At 44.7% G+C, this 24,285-nt stretch overlaps 2 protein-coding genes across 7 annotated transcripts in view; one reads left to right on the plus strand and one right to left on the minus strand.

The window, feature by feature from the left end:
* Window positions 1-13: 13 nt before the first annotated feature.
* Window positions 14-14,380, minus strand: TCTA (T cell leukemia translocation altered). The gene is made up of 3 exons (XM_020789655.3): window positions 14,034-14,380; window positions 987-1,041; window positions 14-846 (listed from the first exon to the last, which is right to left on the minus strand). The coding sequence occupies exons 1-3, from the start codon at window positions 14,272-14,274 to the stop codon at window positions 804-806; spliced, it is 339 nt and encodes a 112-aa protein (XP_020645314.2). The 5' UTR covers window positions 14,275-14,380; the 3' UTR covers window positions 14-803.
* A 73-nt stretch (window positions 14,381-14,453) lies between these two features.
* The window catches only part of UBA7 (ubiquitin like modifier activating enzyme 7), a 54,190-nt gene continuing 44,358 nt past the window's right edge, over window positions 14,454-24,285 (plus strand). For all 6 annotated transcript variants that reach the window (XM_020789686.3, XM_078385522.1, XM_020789667.3 and 3 more), the window contains exons 1-3: window positions 14,454-15,535; window positions 16,353-16,415; window positions 17,029-17,197. In XM_020789686.3, the coding sequence (XP_020645345.3) occupies window positions 16,360-16,415; window positions 17,029-17,197 (225 nt within the window). In that variant the 5' untranslated portion in view covers window positions 14,454-15,535; window positions 16,353-16,359. The remainder of the gene's footprint in view (window positions 15,536-16,352; window positions 16,416-17,028; window positions 17,198-24,285) is intronic.

Consider the following 24,285-nt stretch of genomic DNA (forward strand, 5'->3'; position numbering starts at 1 on the left):
AAGGTCCAGACTATTTTTGGTTTTCCATTACTTCTTTATAGTCCATACATTACACACAATTAACCAGAAGATAAAAGGCAGCATCTGGCTCAATGGAAGGATGGCACAATATCACATCAACACCTCTAGCACGACTGAACTGCAGAGAGCTTCACCCTTCCGCTGCAGGGCACTAGCACCACAGAGTAGGGTTTAGAGACACGAATTGTTTTAGAAAACAAGTGAGCTCACAAGGATCATTGTTGGCACAGACTACTACGGTTGACTGAGGGAGGGCACCATCAAGAGTTTGAATTAACTGGACTGAGCCTCCAATACCAGGGCAAACTAAGCACACAATGTTGGAGCTAAATGGAAGAACTCATCTTCCCATCAACGGTGGGGCTTGCTTCCTTTTTTGATCCGAGGCTGGTTCAAGGCAAAGGGAATTTTAAGCACCACTGCAGAAGGATACGCCGATCATAGGTGGGATGGTGAAAAGAGGCAGTCATAAGGCTAATCTGCAAAAGGACCCGCAGTACAGCAAGAGGAAGAATAATGCAGACAGTAGTGACGAGGGGAAACCGACAGCTTCCCCAACCTGAGTAAGAGCAATCCTGAGACTCAGTGCTTGGTAGGTGGATGGGAGCAGCACAGTCCTCAGAGCACCACGGTTGGCCAGCAGGCAGGCCACAGGGTGGGAGAAAGGGCAACGATGACTGCAGCTTCCTCAGCACTGAAAGAGCAAGGCCCCTGGGCAGGCGAGCATCAGTATCCTCTGTGCTCCTGGAGCCATTAGAAGCCTGGCCTGGTCACTTCTCTCATCACTCCCGATGTGTTTTCATAGTCTCATTGCTTGAGCCTTCCCTGCATTAAAAAAAGAAAGAAAATCAAATAAACCAAAAAGCTCAGTAGGCCAGAGGGAACAGGGGGAGACCATCCCTCGCCTCATGAGAATTGACTAGATCATATGGAAAAGATGAAAGCAAACAGAGGAAATAACTCACCATACTGAGAAGGAGGAGGAGCCATCTGGTGTTCCCCCATTCTGTCCTCCAGGACCTACAAAAAGAGGGAGAACATTGTCAGGCAGTCACCTAGAACGGGGACTTTCTACTCCAGGAATAACTTCAGTGTTTCCCTCAGAACAGAAATGGAGAGTGTATGCCTTTGGGGACTGGGCTGTATTGCACCTTCCACCATCCCTCCCTAATGGCTGGGTTAACTAAGAGTGTGGTCGGCAATTTGAACTGATTCCTGTTCCACCTTTTTTATATTGGCTTCAAGGCATGCGGTATATAAATCAGTAGCCAGGCTCACTTTTGACTGAAATTAAATTTACTTATTTCTGGTAATTAAAACCAGTTTCGGGCAGGATTACACTGACATCGGGTCATTTCCTTTCTGTTTTAGGAGCACACTGTTCTTAAAGATTTTGATTTTTTTTTACAAAGAAAAGTACTGTACCTGTAATGTGTTACCAAATCAAGCGTCTACAAGACGCTACCTGACATCCTGATAGTCACTAGAAACCCCAGGGAAAACACCAGAGTGGTGGCCCCAGCCGATTAATGATGGGAAAATGGGAACTCACTTCACGGTCCCTATAAATCCATTTCACCTGTGCGTCTTGTGCCCAAGAATTTATAAATTGATTTAAATAATGCTTAAATCAATTGAATGGCATCTAAGTCACTGGCAATTAATACATCTTGTAGCAGTGAAGTAGACGGTATTATCTTCTCTGCCCTCTTCTGATAGCTAATCAAATTTCATTTTGTGACCCTGATTTCTAGTATTGAGATAATTCAATGGGGCTTACTTCCAGGTAATTGGGTATAAGATCACAACCTCGCATTTCAACTTTCCAAAGTGGTAAGATGAGAACAACTTTACAGGCAAAGTCTGTGTTCCCATATACTGCTTATCTGGAAGCAAGTCCCATATATTTCAACTGGAAAAAATGCACGGGACTGCACTGCTTGTTTCCTTTGGAAGAAATGACACTGGTCTGGAGTCTTTGGTGTCCTCACAATTTATTCTATTACAAATGAACAGTCTAAGCAAGTATCGGGGAAGTGCGATGGCAAGCATACAGGCAAAATTCATTCCTCAGCTATGCAGGGCCTACAAAAAAAATGCAAAACAGCTCTTGGTCTAACAAGTTGCCACCTGTTATTGTTTCAAGTAGCATAACCCAGCAGCATAACCTTTCTGGGCCAAACTGTTTTCAAACCCTCAGCTTTTGTGGGATGTATATTTCTAGATGCTTGTTGGGACAACCAGCCATTGATTTCAGCTAAACATCAAGAAAGCAGCTCGCCTTTCTTGCTGAAGTTACCTGTAGTGTTATAAAAACCACAGTGGGTGGCTTAACTCACTGCAGATATCAGAGTGATAGTTTTTTTATTATTATTGTTTGATTTTTACCCCGCCCCTCTAGACCATGTCTACTCGGGGCGGCTTACAAAATAAAACAGTATAAAAATATATAAAATCATAAAATTACAATTTCAATTTCAATTTAAAACAATTCATTTAAAGAGAGGATTACCAAGATGGAATAGCAAAGAAAAGAAAAAAGGAGAAAGACTTAATTGACTGGAGGGAAGGCTTGCTTGAATAACCAAGTTTTTAACTGGCTTTTAAAAACACCCAGCGAGGGTGCCAGCCGAATTTCTGTTGGAAGGGTGTTCCACAGCCGAGGAGCCACCGCCGAGAAGACCCGGTTTCTTGTTTTTTCCTTCCGGGCCTCTCTCGGCGTCAGACCCCTCAGCCGCCCCTGCTGGCTATGTCGGGTGATTCGGGTAGATCTGGGTGGGAGAAGACGGTCTGCCAAATATTGAGGTCCCAAACCGTTTAGGGCTTTATAAGTGATCATTAGCACTTTGAAGTCAACGCGGAAACGGATGGGCAACCAGTGCAAAGCAGCCAGAGTGGGGGAGATATGCTGGTGTTTTCTCACCCCACTAAGGAGCCTGGCTGCTGCATTCTGGACCATCTGAAGTTTCCGCGTCAGCCTCAAAGGCAGCCCCACATAGAGTGCATTACAATGGTCTAATCTCGAGATTACGAGCGCATGGACTAGAGTAGTGAGGGCCCCCCAATCAAGATATGGTCGCAGCTGGGCAATCCGCCATAGATGAAAATAGGTGGAGCGGACCACGGACGCCACCTGGGTTTCCATGGTAAGCGCCGGGTCCAGATGTATTCCCAAGCTGCGGATCTCTTAAGTGAAAGAAATGTTAACTAAGCGTTTATTCATTTATTAAAATATAAAGGTAAAGGTAAAGGTTCCCCTTGACAATTTTTGTCCAGTCGTGTTCGACTCTAGGGGGCGGTGCTCATCCCCGTTTCCAAGCCATAGAGCCAGCGTTTTGTCCAAAGACAATCTTCCGTGGTCACATGGCCAGTGCGACTTAGACACGGAACGCTGTTACCTTCCCACTGAGGTGGTCCCTATTTATCTACTCGCATTTACATGCTTTCGAACCGCTAGGTTGGCGGGAGCTGGGACAAGCGACGGGCGCTCACTCCGTCGCATGGATTCGATCTTACGACTGCTGGTCTTCTGACCCTGCAGCACACAAAGGCTTCTGCGGTTTAGCCTGCAGCACCACCACGTCCCTGTTCAAATATACAGTATTTGCATACAATTAAGACAATCAATTCTGAAAGATGAAAACACATTTTTTTCTCTATGTCATATCACACGCTTTGTTAGAAGGGGCATTCCCCATTACCTCATTTCTCTTGTGAGTACTTTTATTATATTTTTAAAAGGCAGCTACCCAATTAATTAGGGGCAACTTTTTTTATCAGTAAATTGTTATTTGATTAGCCTAACTGATTGCAGTACTATATACAATTACCCGAGAGGAAAACCCAGTCCACACTATGAGACATACAGTATTCCTTAGCAATTATGCATAAGATGGGACTATAAATCAAAAGAACACAGCAGATTCTATATATATATATATATATTGGCAGTCTGCTCTAGTTATGCGTTTACTGTGGGTCCTGTAAAGAGACTGATATTCTGGGATGTGTGCCACAGTCTTAAACTCTGAGTAGCTGTAGTAGCAATGGCCTGGGCACAGCCCTGATAATTGCTCAGTATAAACCGAAGTGCAAACTGTTCTATAAAACTTTGAGGCGAATGGGATTCTAAAAACATACAGTATGCAGAGCTTCTTTCACTTGAAGTGGGCCATACCCGTGAAACTGTAAGGCATATGGCAGATCATAAGAAACACAACGAAGTTTCTATAGATCTAAAAAGAGTTTCCTGGATAGCTAAGTAACACAACAAGACTATTTTGCTTTCTAAAAAACTCTACGATGCGTAAGTGGAGAAAAAGTGGTAGAAACTGAAAACTTGTATCACACAGGAGAATTACAATAAATGAGAGAGTGTGAGATGTCCAGGAAGGATGGGTGTGGCTCAATAGATTTGAGCACCTGGACGCAAAGTCAAGGACTGGGGCATTTGAACTTCCATTGTGCCTCTTGGGAAAGAGGCTGCCCAAGATTACCTAGAGAATGTACATGTCGGGATATGTGCCCTCCCAGTGGGGCAGCCTTGGCAAGTGGCATAGTTCCAAAGCATCAGCAGGAGGGATTGACGGTGCATTTCTGAGTGCATCATACCTAGAAAACCTCAAGAGAGTTGCTATAAATTGGAACTGACTTAACGGCAAATAATTATTAAAGATGTCCAGAAAGAGGAAGCTATGGGCAGGTTGCTGCCCAGGTTTGAAAATAAAATAAAGAACAGAGAGTGATTTTGTACCTAATATTGGCCATATAAAAAAATAAAGTTTCTCCTATTGCAGATCCAATGCAGGATCGCTTTGATCCCTGCTTTCCCCTCCAGTTGTTTTTGTTCTCTCCTCAGCTTACTTCCGTGTATAAGACAACCTTCAATTTTTAGTCTAAAGATTTTAGACAAAAGTATAGTCTTATACACAGAAAAATATGGTAATCAAGGATTAAATTAGGGGAAATTGTTTTTTAGGAATTAGCTGGCTTAAGTTGTGATCACATGGGGAAACAAATTGTGTTTTGCACTGTTTGTGATGTAGTTTGGAGTGATCCATTTCCCGGCAATCACACAACATATTTGTGCTCTAACCCAGCCCCAATTTGTGCACAAACTGAACCTTTTTGGTTTAGCTGTAAGACTACTACTTTTGGGGGCTGGGCTGGAGCATAGAGTCACAGAGTTGGAAGAGACCACTGAGGCCATCCAGTCCAACCCCCCCGCCATGTAGGAACATCCATCAAAGTACAGTGGTGCCTCGCTTAGCGACGTTAATCTGTTCCAGAAAAAACGTTGCCAAGCGAAAACATCGCTAAGCGAAATTTAAAAGCCCATAGAAACGCATTAAAAAGTGATTAATGCATTCATATGGGCTTAAAACCTCACCTTTAAGCGAAAATCCTCCATAGCGCCGCCATTTTTGCTGCCTCTTAAGCGAGGAAAAACAGCAGGCGGCCATTTTGAAACCACAGATCAGCTGTTAAAAAGGGTCGCTTTGCCACGATCGCTTCCCAACAATCATCGCAAAGCGAAAAAATCCCATAGGGACCATCGCAAAGCGATAGCTTTTGCGATCGAGAAAACTGTCGCTAAGCGATTTCATCGCTCAACAGAGCGATCGCTATGTGAGGCACCACTGTACTCCCAACAGATGGCCATCCAGCCTCAGCTTAAAAACCTCCAAAGAAGGAGCCTCCACCACCCTTTGAGGCAGTCAAGCAGAGACATCACCTTGCCAACAAAACTCCGAATAGTCTAAGCTATGGCTTTCCCTGTAGTGATGTACGGAAGTGAGAGCTGGACCATAAAGAAAGCTGACCGCCAAAGAATTGATGCTTTTGAATTGTGGTGTTGGAGGAGGCTCTTGAGAGTCCCCTGGACTGCAAGGAGAACAAACCTATCCATTCTAAAGAAAATCAAGCCTGAGTGATCACTGGAAGGACAGATCCTGGAGCTGAGGCTCCAATACTTTGGCCATGTCATGAGAAGAGAAGACTCCCTAGAAAAGACGCTGATGTTTGGAAAGTGTGAAGGCAGGAGGAGAAGGGGACGACAGAGGATGAGATGGTTGGGCAGTGTCATTGAAGCGACCAACATGAATTTAACCCAACTCTGTGAGGCAGTGGAAGACAGGAGGGCCTGGCGCACTCTGGTCCATGGGGTCACTAAGAGTCGGACACGACTAAACGACCAAACAAACAAACAAAAATTCCACTGCCAGACAGTTCTGACCATCAACAAGTTCTTCCTAATATTCAGATGGAATTTTTTTTCCTGTAGTTTGAAATTGCTCCATGTCCTGGCCTCTGGAGCCCTAGAAAACAAACCTGCCCCCTCTTCAACATGACATCCTTTCACATATTTAAATATGGCTATCGTGTACCCTCTCAACATTCCCAACTCTCTAAGCCGCTCCTCGTAGGACACTGCTTCCAGACATTTAACCATTTTAGTCACCCTCTGGACACGTTCCAGGTTGCCAACATCCTTCTTGAATTGAGGTGCCCAGAACTGGACACAATACTCCAGGTGAGGTCTGACCAAAGCAGAATAGATCTAGATACTGTACTCCTATTGATACAATCAAGAATCACACTGCTGACTCGTGTTCAGCTTGTGGGCTACCAAGACTCCTAGATCCCTTTCACAGGTACTGTTGTCTAGCCAGGTGCCTTCCGTCCTATATCTGTGCAGTTCATTTTTTCTGCCTAGCTGTAGGACCTTAGATTTCTCCCTGTTGAAATTCATTTTGTTAGTTTTGGCCCAAGACTCTAATCTGTCAAGGTCATTTTGAATTTTAATCCTGTCCTCTGGGGAATTAGCATCCCCTGCCAATTTGGTATCATCTGCAGATTTAATCAACATACTCTCTATTCTTTCATCTATGTCATTGATAAAGATATTGAATAACACGGGACCCAGAACAGAACCCTGGGGCACCCCACTTGTCACCTCTTTCCAGGACGAAGGGGAGCCATTTGTGATCACCCTTTGAATTCGGTCAGTCAACCAATTACAAATCCACTGAACAGTAGCACTATCTATCCCACATTCTACTAGCTTCTTTGCAAGAATATTGTGAGGAACCTTGTCGAAGGCCTTACTGAAATCAAGATAAGCTACATCCACAACGTTCCCCTCATCCAACAGGCTTGTAACTCTATCAAAGAAAAGAGATCAAATTAGTTTGGCATGACTTGTTTTTGAGAAACCCGTGTTGACTTCTAGTAATGGCATCATTGCTTTATAAGTACAGTAATTACAAACTGTCTGCTTAATGATCTTCTCTAGAATCTTTCCAGAAATTGATGTCAGACTGATGGAGCGATAATTATTTGGGTCTTCTTTCCCCCCCTTTTTGAAGATAGGGACACCTTTTGCCCTCCTCCAATCTGTGGGGACTTCCCCTGTTCTCCAAGAATTCTCAAAGATTATTGCCAGTGGTTCTGCTATTACAGTGGTGCCTCGCTTAACGGGTGCCCCGTTTAACGAGGAATTCACTTAACGAAGAAGATTTTGTGATCGCTTTTGCGATCGCATAACGTTGTTTCCTATGGGGAAAAATCACTTTGCGATTTTTCCCCATAGGCTCCATTTCCCCCAGCTGACTGGAGGGGCTTCTTCCAAATCTCCCGCCAGTCAGCTGGGGGAAAAAGTTGGCGGGCGTTCGGCAGGAGGGGAAAGGAGCCTTCCTTTCCCCTCCTGGCCGATCGCCGGCCAGAGAAGCCCCTGCGCGCTCGGCAGGAGGGGAAAGGAGGCTTCTTTTCCCCTCCTGGCCGATTGCGATCGCCGGCCAGAAGGGCGTTTGGCAGGAGGGGAAAGGAGCCTTCCTTTCCCCTCCTGGCCGATCGCCGGCACAGACGCCCCTGCGCGCTCAGCAGGAGGGGAAAGGCACCTTCCTTTCTCCTCCTGGCCGATCGCCAGCCAGAGAAGCCCCTGAGCGCTCGGCAGGAGGGGAAAGGAGCCTTCCTTTCCCCTCCTGGCCGATCGCTGGCACAGACGCCCCTGCGCGCTCGGCAGGAGGGGAAAGGAGGCTTCTTTTCCCCTCCTGGCCGATCGCCGGCCGGTCAGCCGGCTGAAGAAGCAGGCTTGAGCTGTGGAGGAGGGTATGGGAGCCTTCCCCCGCCCTAGCGCCGGCCCCATTTTCGGCCAGCGGCCAGCTGATCGGTGGCCACAGCCATTTTCGCACCCTGCCCTCGCTTACCGAGGGCGCGAAAATGGCTGCCATTATGTGGAAACATCGCTTTACGGTGAGTGTAAAAGCCATTGGAACGCATTAAACGATCTTTAATGCGTTCCAATGGCATTTTCCTATCCGTATAGCGATGTTTTCTCATAGCGATGGTTAATCCGGAACGGATTAACGTCGCTATGCGGGGCACCACTGTACTTCTACCAGTTCTTTTAATATTCTTGGATGTAATTTGTCTGGCCCAGGAAACTTAAATTTATCCAGGGTAGCCAAGTAATCCCATACTACTTCTCTACCTATTCTGTGCTATATTACCCACACTACTTCACCTACTCTTCATCCCTGAGGTTGAGCATTATTTTCCTTTTTGGAAAAAACTGAGGCAAAGAAGATGTTGAGTAGTTCTGCCTTTCCCCTGCCTCCTGTTAGTAACTGGCCATCATCTCCATGCAGAGACCCTATCGTTTCCTTCTTTTTCCTTTTACAGCTGGTAAAGGTAAAGGTAAAGGTTCCCCTTGACCATTTTTGTCCAGTCGTGTTTGACTCTAGGGGACGGTGCTCATCCCTGTTTCCAAGCCACAGAGCCAGCGTTTTGTCCAAAGACAATCTTCCGTGGTCACATGGCCAGTGCGACTTAGACACGGAACGCTGTTACCTTCCCACCAAGGTGGTCCCTATTAATCTACTTGCATTTGCATGCTTTCGAACTGCTAGGTTGGTGGGAGCTGGGACAAGCGACGGGAGCTCACTCTGTCGCGTGGATTCGATCTTACGACTGCTGGTCTTCTGACCCTGCAGCACAGGCTTCTGCGGTTTGGTCAACAGCGCCACCACGTCCCTTTTTACAGCTGACCTAACTTTAAAAATCCTTTTTTATTATTTTTAATCTCTCTAGCAAGTCTAAGTTCGCGTTGTGCTTTATCTTTTCTTACCATTGAAACAGTCTTAGATTCTGCCTTTAGTATCTCAGTTCTTTAAAAAAAATCCCCTCCATCCTGAACTCCCCTCTCCTTCAGTGCCTCTGTCCATGAAATTTCAGCCAATAATTCCCTAAATTTACAAAAATTGGCTTTCTTGAAGTCTAGAATGCGTGTGCAATTACACTTGGCTTCCCCTTCCCAGTATATAACAAATTCCAAGAGAGTGTGGTCTCCCCCAGCTAAGGCTCCCACCACTTCAACCTCATTAATAAGATCCGCCTTGTTAGTTATGATTAGATCTAAAATAGCTGCTCCCCTCGTTGCCTCTTCCACCTTCTGGACCATGAAATTGTCTGCAAGGCCAGTAAGGAGCAATTCCCCAAGAGACGGATGGGCTACTTTAAGGGGGACGACTCCCTGCAAAACCACCCTTTCCAGTGATCGCACATGCACCTTTTCCACTATATGTCTGCACCCTCAGCTTGGTTGCACTCAAGCTCTCAAAAAGTATTAATGGAATAATTTTTGACTAGGTTTTGCTTTGTCCTTGAAGTAGAAGATAAGGAGCTCCCTAGGGCACAGAATTAATCCCCCTAGAGTATTTAATAATCACAAAAATAACCCATTTTTTCTAACTCAAATTGGACTTCTATCTTCTTTCAGTTTTGTCTCCCTCCCCCATTTTTTAGTCTGTGAGGACCCAGAGAATCCCAAGGACAGAAAACTGCACACTCTGATCTAATGGCATTGCTCAGCTTTGTGTGATAAGGATACTGCCAGTCAGTGTAGCTAGTACTAAGCTAGGTAGATCAACATTATGACTGGATATAAGCCAGATGTGTTTTTAGAGAGCACACAATATGACCCTCAGAATCAAAAGACAGTTGTTTGTAAGGTCTGAACAAACAGGCGACGACAATTTCCAAAAGAAAAGGCTAAGATACTATGCCAGAAGAATGCTGTTATGAAAATCTGTGTGCATAAGTTATGCAAGTCATTTTCAGAGTTTGCTGGCTAATCATCTGTGCATTCAGCAGCATGATCAAAGGGAATCAAGCATGCAATGGACAATGGACAAAATACCTACTACTATTTGTGTGACTAGTTTACGTGATCACACAATGCAACAGGATCCTGACTTTTTTTTACCAACTGAAACTTTACAAAATACTGTGCAAGCTTCCAAGTTCTGCAGAACTCCTCATCAGACAAGATGTATTATGAACTAATTTTTAAATACCCAATGAATCGTTCTGAAGAATTCTAAAGCTTGCAAGATCCTTTGTAACCTCTTAGTGACTATAATAAAAGTACAGTATTACACTAACATAGATTTTAATATTTTCTTGAGGAACGTTTTGCTTAGCCAGCTTTGCTACTTTTATTTTTTCTGAATTGTTTCTAAGAAGATTAAGTAACTGATGGAAATTAAGTTTAATGTATGTTAAGTGCCATCGAAGCACACCTGACATATGACAACCTCCATACAGCTTCCAAGGTACATTAGATATTTAAGGTGTGATTTTATGACTGTCATCCCCCCCTCCAGCGAGTTTCTATGCAATGATTCATGTGATGATTAGAACCCACATTTCCTGCATCTGACACTCTATCCAATATACCTTACTACTGGCTCAAAATCAATAGTCAGAGTTGTTCTAGAAAGGCTTACTCAAACCAACCTGATCTCAGATTTTCTGAGAAAAGTAAAAGTTAGACGATAAAAGTTCATTTCTGATGAAATACGTTTACAGTCTATATCAGACAAGCCCACTTATGCTGAAGTAGGTGGATTTAAGTGAACATCCCACTGAAGTCAGTAGAATTAAACTGGCTTAAATCCAGGCACAGGTTAAATTAATTAGCAATAAGTCATGAGCTTCTTTAGGTCTGCAACAGCAGACTTACAACAAATAGTGAATGGGCTTAAAGGGAACAAAATCAGTTACATACTATGACATTGCATTTATTGCTGTGCTAGTGCTTATTGTGTAGTATGGTTGCATATGGTACATAACATGTGTACTATGGCTGCAGACAATATTCCTATTGAATACTATTTGTAACATAAATAGTAAAGATGCCACAAGCACTTCTTCCATTACTGCACCCTTGTGAGATCCTTAATAGTATCAAATATCAACTCACAATATATCTTAAGTCATTCTCTATCCCATGCCAATATATTTGTTCAGGAAAAGAGATATTTAACAACTCTTACTCCAATATTAGTACAGTACGTACTTCCAAGCTGTTTCTGAGGATTCCAGAAACACCCCAAGTACTATATACAGTAATCTGTTTACAGCCTATCCAGAAGTCAAATGTTCAAAATTCTAAAAATAGAATTGGAAAGGTTTTTATGTGATTAGTTAAATGCAAGGATGGGGTGGGGTCTTGAAACAAAACAGATGCTGCACGTGATGAAAAAATTACCACATTGTGCAAACACGATTCTCCAGTCAGACCCAGACCAAGAAGAAAATCTAGGACTCTTAACAGCCAACATGCACCATCCTAAGTACAATAAAAACACTGCCTGATTCCTACGGTACGGGGGGGGGTAGTCCATAGACCAGGGGTCAGGGAACCTTTTTAACTTTTACCCCCCAAAAAATTTATATATGCCAACATTACCCCCTTGATTTGAAAAGAAGGAAATCATATATTATTTGAATTAAAAATATTATTGAATCTACACAGGCTGCATACCGAACTAGCAGCATTTATCATAAGTATCAATCGCTGCCAGGCTATGTACCAAACTAGCAGGATGCACCAAATTTAATAAAGATGTTCTCTATTTTTGCTGGAACACATTGCACTCCAGCCATGGGGTGGTATAGGGAGTAGTAAGATGTCCAACGTGCCTAGCAAGTTGCATTAAATTTTTGCTAGCTCGCAGAGGATTTAATCATCATCAATGGCTTCCAGAATGGTGCTAGCAATGACATGCTTGCTAGAGACAGACAACACAGAGTTGGGGAGGGGGTGTTTCCTACCACTTTAATCATTCTGTGTGGTGTGCAAAAAGGAACAAACCAGACTAAAGGTCATGTCACCCACCCTGGTGCCACAGCCCAATATCAAAGACCAGTGTGCTATTTTTTTTAATCATCATCAATGGAAAACTCAGAAGCCAGAGTATTGGAAAAGATCACTCTACATCCCAGTCCCAAAGAAGGGCAGTGCCAAAGAATGCTGCAACTGCAGTACAATTGCACTCATTTCACATGCTAGCAAGGTTATGCTCAAAATCCTACAAGGTAGGCTCTGCCCATTTCCCCCAGGATTTTCATTTTTACCCCATTTGGGGTAATTTACTCCTGTTCCCAGACCACTGCCATAGACACTGCCATCTACATGACACTCTCCAATGGTACACAACAATAAAAGAGAATAGTAACAAACCTTCACAAAATAACTGGACATGAAAATCACCTCATGTTTCTGGGGCCTTCTTTTAGGGACCCACTTTTGCAGAGCAAGCAGAAGGTGAAAAGGGCATAGCTTGTTCCAAAAATAATTCTAAAATCCAGATTAAGGGAATGCCGGGTGTCCACATTCTAAGGACTGCAGGTTCTTAACAAAGCATGATACTGATGTTCCATCACAGAAAGTACTTCCATTCCTAAGGAGCTGATATTAAATATCAAGAAAGCTGATGAGAAATACCCATGTAAATATAATCCTTTAAGAAGTCACAGAACAATGTACAGTACCATCATCATCTTCAGGCATGGCCTTTAGGTACAGTGTGGAATCAAACATATCTTTCCAGTTTGTTGGCATTGGCTATTTAAAATTTCAGGCAAATATTCAGAGAATATTTTCAGCAGATGTTGATTTACACTGACAGCCTGTTGCAATGACAGGAGGGAGATGCTACCTTCTAATTCTCTATAAACATCATTATGAAAGAGGCAGCAACTCTCTGCCATGTGAAATCTGTAATTGTAGGCACAGCTCATGTCTAAAACAGTCCCAGCAATTAGCTGCAGAATCCGGGTGCCATATTAAACTGGGTTGAAGAACCTTTACAAATACTTTGGACCTCAGCTCTCAAGTCAGTAATGACTGATGGTAAGGCACTATGGGAGTTGTAGTCCAAAACATTTAAAAGGGTAAAAGATCACTGGAGATGCCTTACCACAAGAACAGTTTGCACTTACACAACAGTCACAACAGCAGGCGCAGTATGGGACACGTACCACAGCCAACACTGGCATATGTCTAGGTTCAGCAGGCAAGTAAAGACTACAGAGGAGATGCAGTCAATATTCAGGGGACTGCCAGCAAACAACAACTTTGCCATGTTCTCCAGGCTGCACAGCCCTGCATGACTAAGCAAACAGAACCCACCAAACGGAATCAACAGCGTCCAATAACAGGAATAGATCAGCAACTAGCATTAGGAAATGACACCCTAGGAAGAGAAGGGGCCGATCTGCGAAGGGAGACCCGGCCTGAGCATTTCGCTTTCTCCGGGACCTTTCAGGGGTGTGTGCCTGCAGAAAAGGGGCAGGTGCCCTCCTGGGTGGAAAGGCTTTACTGTCACAACCATGTGCCGCCCTCCGTCCCGATGGCCGCCAGGCTAGCCACCGGCAGCCCCGGATTTGGCTTCCGAGGAGCGGCACGCTGGCTAAGGAGTGGAGCGTCCACGGGGCACCTCCGGAGGGCACCGAGCGGGCAAAGGCTGCTACCCCTTTCCAGCCGTGCCAGCCTCGCTGGGCCAGGACGGGCAGCTTCGCCTCCAGGTGGGCGCCCCAGGAGAGGAGGAGGAGGAGGAGGAGGAGCAGGAAGGAAGGGGGGCGACGCATCCCCGAGCCGGGCTGCGCGGGGGAAAAAGGCGGCCACCAAGCGTCTCCTCCCCCCCCCTCGGCGGAGTCCTTCCTACCTTGCCGGTAGTAGAGGCCGGTGACGGTGTTCCCGTAGACCCGCCAGGCCACCTGGATGCCGAGCAAGCTCACCAGCAGCCAGACCAAAAGGACCTGGAAGAGGGCGGCCCGTAAGTCCTGGGCCTCCCAGTCCGACATGAACTCCTGCCCGAGCCAGGTGAGAGCTCGCAGCAGCCGCGTAGGAGCCTCCAGCTCCTCCGACCCGGCCGCGGTTTCCTCGGCGGCCGCCGCCGCCGCCATCCGCCTTGTGACCGGCGCCCGCGTAAGGGCGCTGCTGCAAGAGGAGAGAGCGAGAGAGACGCTCGCCTGCGCCACACAAACCCCCGGGGAAAACTGTCACCGGCGCCGCAATGCGCATGCGCCCAAGGAGGGCGGGCAGGCCCCGCCTCCTGTTGCTGTTTACAAAACCCGGGCTTTGCTCTGCATCGCGTCGCCTCTTGGGCTGGTTGGTTTGAGGGAGGAGGAGGTGGAGGAGGAGGAGACGTCCTCGCCGCGTCTCCTTTGGTAGCTGATTTCACATCGAAGTAGAGGAAACGGCTTTGCCTTACGCATTATTCTTGTTGGCTTATAACGGTTTTTAAATATCTCGCCACCTTTTTGGCTGCATTTATTTATTTATCTATTTATTTGATTTGTCTCCCGCCATCTGGTCTATTCGACCACTCTGAGCGGCATACTTAAAAAGGATAAATGAGGGAAGCTGTTAACTCCCGCAGTACCGTGTTCCTTCAGCACGCTTTGTTCCAAGGGCGTGGGGGGGAGCAAGCATATTCTGCAAACCAGTGGGTCCGTTCCTTCCCGAGAACGTTATGGAGAGTTTACTGAGTTGGCATTTTTCTCAATGTTTCTGATGAGGTGTGCAAATAATCCCTTGTTTCAAAATATCGCTCGGTGGGAGAAGGTCGGACAAGCCGAAGTTTCTTGCCGGCCCGTCCGCGCCCTCCCCGCTTGATTTGGTCAGAACCATGGCAGGAAAACAGAATCCGACGGAGACACGCAGCCGCTGCCTCCCTCAGCCAGGTTGCCTCCTCCCGATATCGTTTTCTGTGGGTGTTTTCCCGGGGTCTGGATGGCCCACCCGCGACCCTCTGGCACCACTGGAGTCAAATATGAACACAAGCATGCCAAGGCACTTGGGCGTCTCAAACCACAGCAAAGCAAACGTGGGTGGGAATCAACTCTTGAGACCTCAGTTTCCAGTTAGAGACGAGAGAAGACCCTCTGAAGTCGGTGGGCTGGGCAGACACGAGTCACGTCCGACGGATTTCGAGGGGTCTGCTCTCTTTCCGACTAACCTCCGATTCCACCCCAAACGCCTGAGCAAAATTGCTGCAAAGGAGGGGCACTTCTCGCAGGTTCCTCGTCAAGTCCGGGGCTTGCCAGTTTCACTTTCGTTCCTGAGAGAAAACCAATTACTGTAACTTCCCTCGGCTCCTTAATCTCGTTGTCTCAACCTGGGAGGCGCCGCGCTGTTGCTCTCGCGTTAGAGTCCTGCGTCCAGGTAAACCTTTAATTTTCGCCCCCCCCCCCAATTAAATAAACGTGAGGTACACGTTTGCCATAAAGCCGAGACGCAGCTGGTATTCTGCCGTGCTCCTTCTCCGCCGGCTTTCAACGAGCGCTGACTTTCTAGCCTGGCAACCCTAATAAGCAATGTTTATGGGGGCTGGTACTACGTGGGGGGGGGGGCGGCCCGGAGCCGCCTGTGGCTGCCTGTAAGGCCCACCAGAGGATAAGCTTGCCGCTGTCCTCCCACCTCCTTGTCACCGAATAGACCGCTGCGTGGGAGTTTCCAGCCAGCGTCAGCCTGGGGGACCCCTTGGTCTTAATGGCTTGGGTCTCCACCTCTAAACGTTAGGCAAGGAATTGAGTCCATAGATTCATTCTTTCAAAGATCTGCCACCTGCTTTACAGGACATGTAGCCCCCCGAGGTTTGGAAGCAAATAAAAATGAAAACACAGTCAACATCTTAAAAACATTAATATAAGGGCATTGATTAAGAACCACCAGCACAATCTTCAATGGGAATGAAATGCAGAGTGAAAGGAGCAGGGCCTTCCATGTTTTCTTAAAGACTAGCAGCAGATTTGGGACCACTGCTGAAAGGATTGGTCCCTGCCTTGGACTCAGTAAAGGAAGCCAGTCTTTAGTTTGCAAGACCCAAATAGGGCTGTCCATGGTAAGACCTCTTGGCACCTAGTCATTCATAGGCTTTCTGTAAGTCAAACCTCATTTGATGGCAGATAACAAACCTACTACCCACCAAACGGATAACTTTCAATCTCAAACAACGTTCTCTTTTGTTTCCGATGGGCAGGTGCAGAATGAGTGGACCAGAGAGTCCTCCAGAGATCGATGAGGAGTTGTATTCTCGCCAACTGTAAGTTTTGTGTGACACATGCTTGACAAGAGGCATTCTAGCCGAGAGCCTGTCCGCACTGGCATATTGTTAGGATATAAGGTTCCCTGGTAGCACTGTTTGGCACAGAAAAAAGATGTTGTCCTCTTATATTTCTACTTAAAATGATAAATCTTTCCTCTTTAATACCTGGCCCATATCTTTCTGGCAGTGGCGTGTAATCTTTTTGGGACAATTCATTGAGATGCAAAATAGCTCTTTGTTCTGCCATTGTAGATGGGTACCAAGAGTTCAAATACATTGCGCTGATGATAAAGGACCTTTTAGGCACCAGCTGAATGGCACCAATTTTCACAGTGTGGACAGGCCCTTTGTCCAGAAGAGAGGTGACCAGGGTGGTCCATCCAGGTCATAGCACTACAGCTACAGGCAGCAGGGAGTAGCATTAGCAGCAACATGAGCCGGGAGGTTCAAGCAACAGAGAGTGCGAGTTTGGTATATGCTGTAGGATGAAGGCAGGATCCAGTAGCTGGCAGGGGAGTCACAAGGAAAGGCAGAGGTGGAGTTTATAGAAAGCAGACAAAGGAGTAAGGCTGTACTCACTATATTTCTGAGAGGCGTCCTTTCTTCCTAGTTACGTCCTGGGCCATAAAGCCATGCAGAAGATGGCTGCTGCTGCTGTGCTGGTCTCTGGCATGAAGGGACTCGGGGTGGAGATTTCCAAGAACATTATCCTTGCAGGTGTGAAATCTGTCACTGTCCATGATGAGAACAATGCTCAGTGGAATGACCTCTCCTCACAGGTAGGCTGCCTGGAGATTTTGCCTAGGAAGAATGGGCAGCACGTCAGCATGGCACAGAGCAAAGTTCTCTTTTCTTGTTTGGCACTGTTATACTGAATCTTCTATTACAGTATTTTACTTTCTTCTTGGCTTCAAATGGAGCATAAATGAGTTCTGCTTCCTTGATAATACTTAATTATTCCAGCGAAAATAACCCCTTTGGTTCAAAACAAAAAGGAACAGTTGAAGCTGTGGCCCCAAATGTAAGAAAATGCAGGACACAGATGAACCTCTCTGCTCATTCAGAACATCAGCACATTTTTCTTTTACCTTCATGACTGCTTCTTGTAAGCAGAAGGATTGAGCTCTGCTCTTTTGTTCAAAGAGTCCCTTTAAATGCAGGAAGTCTGCATTCCCCTAAATGTCTGTGCACAGATCTTCCACTTTGGTTCAGAGGCCAATTTGGTGCTTTGTACCACATCCTGATTTGCTCTGGAGAGATCCAGACCCATCCAACTCAGTCCAAGACCCCAATATAGATCAGTTTGGAATTTCCCATTTGGTTGGAAACCAAAATTATTGTAACATTTCTGTTTTTCTATTGATGTATGAATACTATGGAAACAGATGTGGAGAACCTAATGATAGCCAGCTTCAGTGGATGGCTACTAGGCACCTTTAAAATTTGTTTCTAAGATTTGTATTTTTTTCCTGAAAATTACAATCACTTGCGTGGGTAATCTTATTGGTTAATCTTTGGTAAATGCCACTTTTGTAGACCTTGGACAGACAGACAGACAGATAACAGACAGGGCACGGAGAGATAGAATAGGTTTTATATTATTACCTAAAGCACACAAAAACTCGTTAAAAAGGAACATATTTTATCAGTCAGATGAACAAATTAGCAAGGTAAAGGAAGGATTAATCAGAAGGCTAGTTAAGTCACAATAGTAAAATAAAAAATGGTTGTTGTAGGTTTCTCGGGATGTTTGGACGTGTTCTACAGGTTGTTCTTCCTAACGTTTCACCAGTCTCTGTGGCTGGCATCTTCAGAGGACAGGAGTCAGAGCACAGACAGAATTCCAACTCGTGTCCTCCGAAGATGCCGGCCACAGAGATTGGAGAAATGTTAGTAAGAACAACCTTCAGAACATGACCAAACAACTCAAAAAACCTACAACAGCCATCAGATCCTGGCCGTGAAAGCCTTTAAGAAAATAAAAAAATAATGGGTTGACTCAGTTTAAACTCATATTACAATCAACACAATTATATTCTCAGGAGTCTCTTGATCTAATTGCTATTGTGTTAAATCTGAGAGCTTCATGAAATAATTAAATATAGAACATTATGAATTCACACAGTCACTTTCCACAAGCACCCACGATTGGAGGGCATGGTGAGGTTTGGCCAGTTTGGTTCAGAATTTAGCACAGTCCTAGTCAACACTATCAAAGGCTGTGTTTATTCAGAGCAGAAGTCAAGGTACACGAAGGTTTCATCAATGTGTTCATTTCTGAAGTGAGGAAGATGATATGAATTTGCTTACTTTTGGGAGTACAGTTTCAACTATTATTTTTTGTTTTTAAAAGTGTTTTGGGAATTTTCTTGCTTTTTAGAACATAGGAACAAATGGACAACCATGCTGGGAAATTATAGTTTGTCTTTATCGAATAACTTAAGGTTAGAGAAATTGTTTTAAAAGGCATAATGTAAATAAAGTCAATAGCAATAAAGCGCCTTGGGCTCACCAGTTTCTTCCAGATACTTGTTCTATGTCACCCAGATACATTGAAGTTATACATTCAATTAAGATTTTTGCTTAATGTTGCCTTCACCTTTTTCTAGGAAAACTATACACATTCAATAACAAGAAGGTGCCATTTAAACTTTTTTCTTAAAGAGAAAAATCCTGCATAGTACAGGGGGTTACTGTCAACCTGCTCCTTTCTCCAAGGAAACACATTCCAGGATCAAACTTGTTTCTCCCTGTGATATTTACCACGTGGCCCGTTTGTTTCACCAAACAAAGAACTCACACTACATCTTCCTCCAGCTGACACCAATTGTGATGCACCCCTCACGTGTCCCCAGGTTGTTTCACTAGCCTGAGGCCCACCACATGTTCTCTCCTTTCTGTTGCCACCAGTTGACCTCTGTCAACACCCTTTAATTAGAAAGATTGAGGTCTAAGCTGAGTATAAAGTTGAACAACACCGGTTTATTGATTCGTTTTCGTTTAGTCGTGTCCGACTCTTCGTGACCCCATGGACCAGAGCACGCCAGGCCCTCCTGTCTTCCACTGCCTCCTGGAGTTGGGTCAGATTCATGCTGGTTGCTTCGGTGACACTGTCCAACCATCTCATCCTCTGTCGTCCCCTTCTCCACTTGCCATCACACTTTCCCAACATTAAGGTCTTTTCCATGGAGTCCTGTCTTCTCATGAGATGGCCAAAGTACTGGAGCCTCAGCTTCAGGATCTGTCCTTCCAGGGAGCACTCAGGGTTGATTTCCTTTAGAATTGATAGGTTTGTTCTCCTTGCAGTCCAGGGGACTCTCAAGAGCCTCCTCCAGCACCACAATTCAAAGGCATCAATTCTTCGGCGGTCGGCTTTCTTTTTTTGCACTCTCCTCTTTCACCCTCATTACAAGGTTCTTTAGTTCCTCCTCACTTTCTGCCATCAGAGTGGTATCATCTGCATATCGGAGGTTGTTGATATTTCTTCCGGCAATCTTGATTCCAGCTTGGGATTCCTCCAGTCCGGCCTTTCGCATGATGTATTCTGCATATAAGTTAAATAAGCAGGGAGACAATATACAGCCTTGTCGTACTCCTTTCCCAATTTTGAACCAATCAGTAGTTTCATATCCAGTTCTAACTGTTGCTTCCTGTCCCACATATAGGTTTCTCAGGAGATGGATAAGGTGGTCAGGCACGCCCATTTCTTTAAGGACTTGCCATAGTTTGCTGTGGTCCACACAGTCAAAGGCTTTTGCATAATCAACGAAGCAGAAGTAGATGTTTTTCTGGAACTCTCTGGCTTTCTCCATAATCCAGCGCATGTTAGCAATTTGGTCTCGAGTTCCTCTGCCCCTTCGGAATCCTGCTTGTACTTCTGGGAGTTCTCGGTCCACATATTGCTGAAGCCTACCTTGTAGGATTTTGAGCATAACCTTGCTAGTGTGTGAAATGAGTGCAATTGTGTGGTAGTTTCCTACTCTCTTCAGTTTAAGCTTGAATTTTGCTATGAGAAGCTGATGATCAGAGCCACAATCAGCTCCAGGTCTTGTTTTTGCTGACTGTATACAGCTTCTCCATCTTTGGCTGCAGAGAATATAATCAATCTGATTTCGATATTGCCCATCTGGTGATTTCCATGTGTAGAGTCGCCTCTTGTGTTGTTGGAAGAGAGTGTTTATGATGACCAGCTTGTTCTCTTGGCAAAACTCTATTAGCCTTTGCCCTGCTTCATTTTGAACTCCAAGGCCAAACTTCCCTGTGGTTCCTTTTATCTCTTGACTCCCTACTTTGGCATTCCAGTCCCCTAGAATGAGAAGAACATCTTTCTTTGGGGTCAGTTCTAGAAGGTGTTGTAAATCTTCAAAAAATTGTTCAATTTCAGTCTCCTCAGCAATGGAGGTTGGTGCATAAACTTGGATTATTGTGATGTTGAAAGGTCTGCCTTGGATTCGTATTGACATCATTCTATCATTTTTGAGATTGTATCCCATTACAGCTTTACCCACTCTTTTGTTGACTATGAGGGCTACTGCATTCTTTCTACGGGATTCATGCCCACAATAGTAGACATGGTAATCATCTGATTTGAATTCACCCATTCCTGTCCATTTTAGTTCACTGACGCCCAGGATGTCAATGTTTATTCTTGCCATCTCCTGTTTGACCACCTCCAGCTTCCCAAGGTTCATAGATCTCACATTCCAGGTTCCTATGCAGTATATTTCTTTGCAGCATCGGACTTTCCTTTCACTTCCAGGCATGTCCACAGCTGAGCGTCCTTTCGGCTTTGGCCCAACCACTTCATTAGCTCTGGGGCTACTTGTACTTGTCCTTCGCTCTTCCTCAGTAGTATGTTGGACGCCTTCCGACCTGAGGGGCCCATCTTCCAGCGTCATATCTTTTAGCCTTTTGTTTCTGTTCATGGGGTTTTCTTGGCAAAGATACTGGAGTGGAATTGCCGGTTCCTACTCCAGGTGGATTGCGTTTAGTCGGAACTCTCCACTATGACCTGTCCGTCTTGGGTGGCCCTGCACGGCATAGCCCATAGCTTCTCTGAGTTGCTCAAGCCCCTTCGCCACGACAAGGCAGCAATCCATGAAGGGTTTATTGATTACAGTTCACTTAAACAGGTTCTTCTCAGACTTTAATGTATTAATTAGATTAGTATTAACTTGTTTCACTCTTAACTCTCTTAGCTCTCTATAAGTTCCACACTCCTAACTATGCAACACTCTCTAACTCCCACAGACAAACTCTTCCTTCAGACTCTTCTCTCTGACTCTCACTCACTGAACTCCCCAAACTCTCACTCCTCCGTTCTGGTTTCTCTGGCTCCACCTCTCAACAGCTCCCATTGATGCATGCAAATAATCTCCTACATGAGCCAGAGCAGGGTGACTGCCGCACTTCCAAATTAGACTTACTCAAGGGGGTAGATGTCAGAAAATGACAATTTTCACCCCATAATTGCCACTTTAAATTAGGCAGATGGTACAAACAGAGACTTGAAGCTTTCAGAAAGTGGTAAAAATTAAAGGTGGAACTGCAACATTAGCCATAATCAAAAGGTTGCAGAAAGAGAGAGAGAATAATCTACAATTATAGTCTACAAGAGAGTTAACTTGGAATCTTTTCATCAGCCATGACTTTATGGTGGCTTTGTTACTCGTTGTAAGTCTGTTGCATTGCCTCTGAATTTCCAGATGGGTATATTGGGCTTAATAAAATGCCCCCAGATATCTCTGACTGTTCTCATATAACATGGTTCCTCAAACCCATTTTGCCTTCCCATAATTTTCTTCTGAAAACATAAGCAGTATTCTTTTGTAATAACTCTGGGCCAAATATACCAGTTCTTGGAAAATAAATAGATAAACATGCTATGACAATAAAGGTTAAAATCTACAGTTTATGTAGCAAATAAGGCATCATTCACTTTTTATGTCCCAACACCTGCAGTTAAGTAACAGCTTATTTAAAGTCCTCAGTGCCCCCAGTCTGTAGCTTCCTTAATAACCAAATAATTGCACAATTCTAGCTGCTTTCATAGTGTATGGTATAACCTACTCATGAGACTAAAGCAAGGTTGCACTACCTAGAAAGTTTGATGTCGCTATTATTAAAAAGTAATTGAAAGAAATACTGTGTCACTAGGCTCTGAAGTTCATAACTAGTCATTTTAAAATTAAAGTTTAAATTTATCAATTGGTACCATGGGATGCAGAGGAATTAGAGACCAAATTGCAAACATGCACTGGATTATGGAGAAAGCCAGAGAGTTCCAGAAAAACATCTACTCCTGCCTTTGATTGTGTGGACCACAGCAAACTATGGCAAGTCCTTAAAGAAATGGGAGTGCCTGACCACCTTGTCTATCTCCTGAGAAACCTATATGTGGGACAGGAAGCAACAGTTAGAACTGGATATGGAACTACTGACTGGTTCAAAATTGGGAAAGGAGTACGACAAGGCTGTATATTGTCCCCCGGCTTATTTAACTTATATGCAGAATACATCATGCGAAAGGCCGGATTGGAGGAATCCCAAACCGGAATTAAGATTGCTGGAAGAAATATCAACAACCTCCGATATGCAGATGATACCACTCTGATGGCAGAAAGTGAGGAGGAATTAAAGCACCTTGTAATGAGGGTGAAAGAGGAGAGTGCAAAAAATGGCCTGGAACTCAACATCAAAAACACTAAGATCATGGCCACTGGTCCCATCACCTCCTGGGAAATTGAAGGGAAAGATATGGAGGCAGTGACAGATTTTACTTTCTTGGGCTCCATGATCACTGCAGATGGAGACAGCAGCCACGTAATTAAAAGACGCCTTCTTCTTGGGAGGAAAGCGATGACAAATCTCGACAGCATCTTAAAAAGCAGAGACATCACCTTGCCGACAAAAGTCCGAATAGTCAAAGCTATGGTTTTTCCTGTCGTGATGTATGGAAGTGAGAGCTGGACCATAAAGAAAGCCGACCGCCGAAGAATTGATGCCTTTGAATTGTGGTGCTAGATGAGGCTCTTGAGAGTCCACTGGACTGCAAGGAGAACAAACCTATCCATTCTAAAGGAAATCAACCCTGAGTGCTCACTGGAAGGACAGATCCTGAAACTGAGGCTCCAGTACTTTGGCCATCTCATGAGAAGAGAAGACTCCTTGGAAAAGACCTTGATGTTAGGAAAGTGTGACGGCAAGAGGAGAAGGGGACGACAGAGGATGAGATGGCTGGACAGTGTCTGCAAAGCAACCAACATGAAATTGACACAACTCCGGGAAGCAGTGGAAGATAGGAGGGCCTGGTGTGCTCTGGTCCATGGGGTCACGAAGAGTCGGACACGACTAAACGACGACGACCATGGGATGCAACAATTTATTAAACTGTCTAGCTTCAGAAAATCTTTGCAGTAAAAACATCCTTCTCCTGTCACACACACACACTTTAAGGAATCTGCTGATTTTTTAAAGTTAGCATATTTTACATAATTATGTTTCTTATTTGTTTATTAATTAAATTTATCTCCTTTCCACCCAGAAATGGCACTCAAAACAACTAATAATACAGTAAAAAAACTGCATCTTCATTAATTACAACATTAAAAGCAAGTCAGTTAAAAATACAGCAATAAAAAAAGGTTGGAATCAATAAATTTTTTTAAACAGAAACAGACCAGGGTACAGGGCTTAGAGTCTCTCCAGATGAAAAGCTCTTAGCTGAAAAATGACAAGAAACCAACCTAGTATCCCTGGTTTTGAGGAGTTTCTTCTGTTATGGGGTGGGGAATGTCAAAGGCTGGGCTTCAAAAGATGGCCATATTTTCTTCCCCCTTGAGGCTACTATTTGGTCATTCACTATCTT

This window comes from Pogona vitticeps, chromosome 2, assembly GCF_051106095.1.
Source record: "Pogona vitticeps strain Pit_001003342236 chromosome 2, PviZW2.1, whole genome shotgun sequence".
Classification (NCBI taxonomy): Eukaryota; Metazoa; Chordata; class Lepidosauria; order Squamata; family Agamidae; genus Pogona; species Pogona vitticeps.

Coding starts and splice junctions, on each gene's coding strand:
- TCTA (XM_020789655.3), bottom strand. CDS start 14,274: ATGGCGGCGGCGGCGGCCGCCGAGGAAACCGCGGCCGGGTCGGAGGAG. Junction 1,042..14,033: donor CGGCCTCTACTACCGGCAAG/GTAGGAAGGACT, acceptor CTCTTTTTGTAG/GTCCTGGAGGACAGAATGGG. Junction 847..986: donor TCCTCCTCCTTCTCAGTATG/GTGAGTTATTTC, acceptor TTTTTAATGCAG/GGAAGGCTCAAGCAATGAGA.